At 61.4% G+C, this 6,131-nt stretch overlaps 1 protein-coding gene across 1 annotated transcript in view; it reads left to right on the top strand.

Annotated features, from left to right (window-relative positions):
- The window catches only part of CCDC88B (coiled-coil domain containing 88B), a 15,425-nt gene that overhangs the window by 3,146 nt on the left and 6,148 nt on the right, over positions 1-6,131 (top strand). The window contains 7 exon segments of the mRNA XM_015568980.1: positions 10-63; positions 540-686; positions 822-930; positions 1,101-1,237; positions 1,681-2,727; positions 5,807-5,934; positions 6,013-6,130. Coding sequence (XP_015424466.1) covers positions 10-63; positions 540-686; positions 822-930; positions 1,101-1,237; positions 1,681-2,727; positions 5,807-5,934; positions 6,013-6,130 — 1,740 coding nt within the window.

Raw genomic sequence — 6,131 nt, 5'->3', positions numbered from 1 at the left:
GTGCTGGAGGTGGGCCGGGAGGTGGGGCCTGAGGGAGGCGGGGCCTGCAAGGGCCTGCTGGAGGTGAGTCGGGAGGCGGGGCCTTGGAGGGTGGGGCTTGCGGGGGTGGGGCTGCAGGGGAGAGCGTAAGGAGGAGCACATTGGGGCGTGGAAAAGGGAGACTCAGGCCTTACTGAGGTTACGGTCATGGCTGGGAGAAATGGGTGAGGTGGTGTCTGGGTAAAGGCCCTCTGGGCGATGGGGCAGATGGAGGGGAAAGTGGGGGTTGTGGGTAAGGGTTGGTCCTGGGGAGGGGGCGGGGCCAGGTGTAGGGGATGGGGTGTCTGGAGAGAGTCCCTAGCTGTGGGGGCTGATTAGCAGGTCCCGGCAGGATGCGACTTTGGAAGGCGGTTTCTGGGGAGAAGGGGCGGGGCCAGGTGCTAGGGAAGTGGTCCTGGAAGGGGCAGATGTGGGGTCAGGCGGGGGAGCGGAGACAGGATCTGGGGCCCTGGGTGCCCGGGCACAGGAACCACTGTCCCTGTGTCCCCCCTTCACCCCAGGAGGAGCGGGCGCTCTCTGGGACCCTGGAGGCCTCGAAGGCCCTGCTGGAGGAGCAGCTGGAGGCCGCGCAAGAGCGCTGTGCTCGGCTGCATGAGACCCAGCGCGAGAACCTGCTTCTGCGGACCCGGCTGGGCGAGGCTCACGCGGTGAGCTTGAGCCCAGGGTTCCCTAGTGACCCCGGGACCCCTTCTCCTAGTGTTCTTTGCTGGTCCTCTCGCCCACACAGGGTGCCTGGGCCTGGGCCTGTGGGGAGGGCGTGTCTGACCCTGCCCTACCCCCAGGAGCTGGACTCTCTGCGGCATCAGGTGGACCAGCTGGTGGAGGAGAACGTGGAGCTGGAGCTGGAGCTTCAGCGGAGCCTGGAACCGCCGCCGGGCTCGCCTGGGGAGTGTGAGTGGAGCCCCAGTGGAGGGGCTGGGGCTGGGGCTCCGTGTGTCCCTGCAGCTGTGGTGGGGACGGCTCCTGACTTCCCCCCTTCCCCCAGGCCTCTGGGGCTGTAGGTGGGAGTGTGGCAGGACTAAGGGTGGGGAGGGGTCCTGACCTCATCTCACACGCCCCAGCACCCCTGCCAGGAGCGGCCCCCTCGATACATGATGAAGTGAGGGAGGCAGAGGCCGGGCAGCTGTGCACCCTGGAGCGGGAGAATCGGGAGCTTCGAGCGCTGCTGCAGGTGCTGCAAGGGCAGCCAGGTGGCCAGGTGAGCCAGTCCCTTCCCCAACCATCCTCCAGCCAGGTGGCCAGGTGAGCCAGTCCCTTCCCCCCAACCATCCTCCTAGGTTAGAGGTTCTCAACCTGTGGGTCGCGACCCCTTTGGGGGTCGAACGACCCTTTCACAGGGGTTGTCTAAGACCAGCGGAAAACACATCTATAATTCACTATTGTTTTTGTGCTTCATCACTATGCTTTAATTATGTTCAATTTGTAACAATGAATATACATCCTGCATATCAGATGTTTACATTGCAATCCATAACAGTAGCAAAATAACAGTTATGAAGTAGCAACGAAAATAATTTTATGGTTGGGGGTCACCCCATGAGGAACTGTATTAAAAGGTCGCAACATTAGGAAGGTTGAGAACCACTGTGGTCCTTCCTGGTGGCACCCCTGGGCTTGACCCTCCCTCTCATGTGCCCTCAGCGCCCCCTGCTGGAGGAGCGGAGTGAGGACGCCATGGTTCCAGCGCTGCCCCTGGCTCCCCAGACCTGCCTGGCCTCAGGCCTTGGTCCCCAGGGCTTGGTTGGCCGTGAGGGGGATGAAGACCCTCAGGCGTTGGACGTGGCTCCCCCCGCATCAGACTCAGCCCCCAGGGGGTTAGCTGAGTGTCCCCCGACATCTGATTCCGACCCTCAAGTGACACAGCCCCTTCAGGCGGCTGCCATGGCCCCCCAGACCTTGGACCTGGCGCCTCAGCAGTCAGGCCCCTCTGTAGAGACACAGGAGTCCCTGGAGGAGGCTGACCACGGAGCCCCTCTCCAGACCCCTGCCTCTGTGGCCCCACCTCAGGGCCCAGAGATCCAAGTTCAGGCCCAGCCGTTGTTGGGAGAAGAGACTGGGGAGTCCGTGCCCAAAGTCCCTGAGAGCCAGGCCGAACCCACAGAGCCCCGCCTCCACGTGCAGCTGGAGGAGCAGCAGTGCCCTGGCCAGAGGCTGGAGCTACCCAAGGAGCACACAGAGGCCAGAGAGCAGGCACCGCGGCTGGAGGGGGTGATCAGGGACCCAGTCCAGAAGCCAGAAATGGCTCCCGAGGCCCAGGCCTTGGAGGGACCAGTCCCAGGGGAGATCTTGACCAGTGGTGACCCAGAGCAGGAGGCCCTCAGAGAGGAGGTGGCTCGGCTGAGGAGAGAGGCTGAGGCCCTCCGATCTGAGCTGGAGGTCCAGGCTCGGAGGCTGGAGGCCCGAGGCACGGAGGCTGCTCGCCTCTCCGAGGAGCTGGCTCAGGCTCAGAGGGCAGAGGCCGAGGCCCACGGGGAAGCAGAGGCCCAGGTCCAGGAGCAGGCCCGGCTGCGGGAGGCAATGGAGGCAGTCCGTTTTTTTTGAGAGCGGAGGCAGTGGGAGCGCGAGGGACCCAGGCTGCGGGCCCGGGCCGAGGCCGCGGAGGAGCGGCTGCAAGCCCTGGAGAACCAGAGCCAGCAGCACCTGGAGGAGGCCGAGAGGGAGCGCCGGGAGAGGCAGGCGCTCAAGGAGGTATGTGGGTCCTTATGTTCATTCGGGGCAGGAAATGGGGTTCCAGGCCAGTGGCTGGAGTTTTGGGTTATTCATTCCATCATCAGCCTCTGAGCCCAGCATCGAGCTGGGACTGGAGATAAAAAGACGAAGTCTGTTCCTGCCTTCCAAAGGCACGCCGGGCCTGGGAAAGGGGCAGGTGCCCCCCACCTCTAATGGGGAGGCTTTGGAGGGGATAAGAGTGTGGGCAGGGATCCAGGGTGCCTGGGTCTAAATCCTGGCTCCCTGACCTCAGCAGGCACTCACCTGCACCCAGTGCCTCCTTCTGTAAAAGGGGGTACTCTTCATGGCTGCCTGGCGGATCTTGTGGGAGACCAGGGGAGAGAGTGGTGGGAGAGCCTCATTCACGCTCTTGACAGGTTGGCTATAAGAGCAGGGTGCTGCGGGGGCCTGCGGAAGAGGGAGCTGATGCTGGGGTTGGGCGAGAGGCTTTGGGGAGAGTTCTGAGGAAGGTCAAGATTCCACCAGATGGGGAAGGACATTTCATCCCAAGGAACAGCCTATGCAAAGACTTGAAGGCATTAAAGATTTTCAGGGGCCCAGGAGGAGTAGGGGGCTGGGAGCTGGAGAGGTGTGCTGGGTCAGCATTTCAGGTGTTAGTGCTCCATCCCCAGGCAGGGAGAGCCCCCCGGGGCGTGGCAGACCTACGGGAGACTGGGTTTGAGGAGGGTCACCTTGGTGTGCAGGGGCCTGGAGCCACTGGGAGGCAGTGCCTGTGGTCCAGGTGGCAGGTGAGGCTGGCTGGACCTGGATGGGAAATGGGGGAGAGAGGAGGCCTGGAAACCCCTTTATTCATTCATTCGAGCATGTTTGCAGGTGTTTCCTGGTGGCCAGGCCCTGTACCAGGCTGCCAGCATGCCCGGACTCGGGGAAGCGCGCCTGATCTGGGGTGGAGCCGGGACTGTGCAGGGAGCCGTGTTGGCTCAGGAAGCACACCCATGAGGGAAGGCCTCCTGGAGGAGGGAGAGGATGGCAGTGAGCAGGGAGGAGTTTGTAGGGTGGAACCCGAGGAGGGCAGGGGAAGGAGGTGAGAACTCACTTAGCCGGGTTCCTACTGGGCAGGGCTTCATCTTCCTTCCACGCGAAAGAGTTGCAGCCGTTTTAATGAGGGCAATGGGGCCCTGGATAGGAGTGGTCAGGACCGCGTGTGGAAGGCCCCTCAGAGGACTCGGAGGAGACATGAGGCAATGAATGCGAGGGGTGTTGGGGTCGGCGGTCAGTGCTGGGGGAGGGAGTGCCACAGACAGGAATCGAATCTTCTGCCTGAGCACCCCTATTGTACCGAGGTTCAGAAAGGAGTCATCGGATCCGAGACTCCTCCCAATGGAGAGAAGCGGGGTACAACGCACTGTTGGGTTGACCCCCGCCGCTGGGCGTTATGCAGGGGCCTGGGGAATGTGCAAATTGGGGGTGTGGGTAAGAGAGTAAATCTGAGAGGCTGTCTCTGGGGCCCGCTCTGAAGGATGTGACTTGAGGTGCTGTCAGGCAGACCTGGGTTATGGCCCGAATCCCCTCCTTATCAGCCCTGTGGCTTTTGGCAAGTTACTGAACCTCTCTGAGTCTCGGTTTACTCACCTGGGAAACCGGAATACAAACGACCTGCCCCACAGGATGCTGTCAGGTAATGACTGCGGAGAGCTCGCTCCGGGCAGCCGTGGAGCGGGAATGCCAGCAGGTGGGCCGTGAGGGTGCGGGCGGGGCGGGCGGGCTGGAAGAGCCAGCTCTGAGGCCTGAGTGGGTGGAAGAGGCTGAGGACACGTGGGGAATGTTTGAGATTTCCTGGTCAGAGCACTTGCTGGTGGTAAGTGGCTGTGGCGCAGGAGGAGGTGACCAACCAGGGAACCAGGGAACCAGGTCAGAGACCCAGGAGCCGAGGGGGTGGTCCAAGTGGGCCTCCTGGACTGGGTGGAGGGCAGGAGGTGCAATGGAGAGGGAACTGAAGGCTGTGGCCAGGGCCTGGACGGGGGCAGAGCAGGACTCTGGGCAGAGGTTCAGTTCTTCTTCATCGTATCAGTATTCTTACCTTCAGCCCTTGGTTGTCAGCAGCAGGGCATCATGGACTTGTAGTTTTTCCAGTGAGAGGCAGCAGGCCAAGGTATCTGGAGGTGCATTGCTTCTGAGGGGAGGTCTGAGAGGTGGGGGCTTGCTAAGCCAGGAAGATCAGAGCAAAGGCTGCAGGCTTGGTTTTCAGAGGCAGGATTTGTCAGGCCGCTGGGTCGGAGTTGGCCTTTCCCTTGGTTTTTTCCTGCCAGGGCCCCCACACCTCGGAATGGTTTGGTCTACCTCCCCTCTGGGCCCACAGCTCAAATCGGGCCTCCTGCCCCATTCTGCAATGGTGTGGCCCAACTGCCAGAGCCCTGGGCCCTAGCACCTCTGCCTTCCCCCTCCCAGCCTCACTGTGGTTAGGCCTGGTGTTCACCAAGTTCCTGTCTTCTGTGGCATCCCCTGTGGCTGAGGGCTCTCTCCAGACCGGCTTCCGCTGAGTCCCTCTTTCCTTCATGGCTAGGATGGCCTCAGCACACAGGGCACGTCCACCCGTCACTGGGCACAACAGGAAGCAAGAGCTCCGAGAGGTGAAGACTCCCGGCCCCGGAGCCTCCCTCATGCCCTGCCAGGCTTACAATCCCCAGTTCTTCATACCCATGCTGCCCAGCGACCCGGCTTTGCTTCCGTTTTACAGATCTGGGAGTAGAGGCCCAAAGGTTAAAGCTGTTTGTCTAGGGCAGTGATGGCGAACCTAGGACACACGTTGATTGATTGATTTTTCTTTGTTAAATGGCATTTAAATATATAAAATAAATATCAAAAATATAAGTCTTTGTTTTACTATGGTTGCAAATATCAAAAAATTTCTATCTGTGACATGGCACCAGAGTTAATGCTGACACGCCGGAGCTCAAAAGGTTCGCCATCACTGGTCTAGGGTGGCAGAGCAAGGACAGAAAGCCAGGTCTCCTGACTCTCAGGCCTGTGTCTGTCCCTCCCTGGTGACAGTGGTGGTATGTCCTCCTGGCCCTGAGCCTGCTCTGTCTGCCCGCAGGAGCTGGAGAAGGCTGTGGTGCGGAGCCAGGAGCTGGGGGTCCGGCTGGAGCGTCTGCAGAGGGAGCTGGAGCAGGCGACTCTGGAGCGCCAGGAATTTCTTCGGGAAAAAGAGTTTCAACAGAAGAGGTGGGGGCGTGGCCCAAGGGGCGGAGAGCGCCAGGCAGAGGCTTGAGGAGGGCTAGAGGCCAAGGCTTCTCCTTGCAGGTACGAGGGCCTGGAGCAGCGGATGAAAGCTGAGCTGCAGGCTGCGGCCACCAGCAAGGAGGAGGCGCTGATGAAGCTCAAGGCGAGGGCCCTGCAGCTGGAAGAGGAGCTGTTCCAGG

This window comes from Myotis davidii, unplaced genomic scaffold, assembly GCF_000327345.1.
Source record: "Myotis davidii unplaced genomic scaffold, ASM32734v1 scaffold425, whole genome shotgun sequence".
Classification (NCBI taxonomy): Eukaryota; Metazoa; Chordata; class Mammalia; order Chiroptera; family Vespertilionidae; genus Myotis; species Myotis davidii.
Note: the sequence above shows the minus strand (reverse complement) of the source record. Positions and strands in the feature narration are given on the sequence as shown.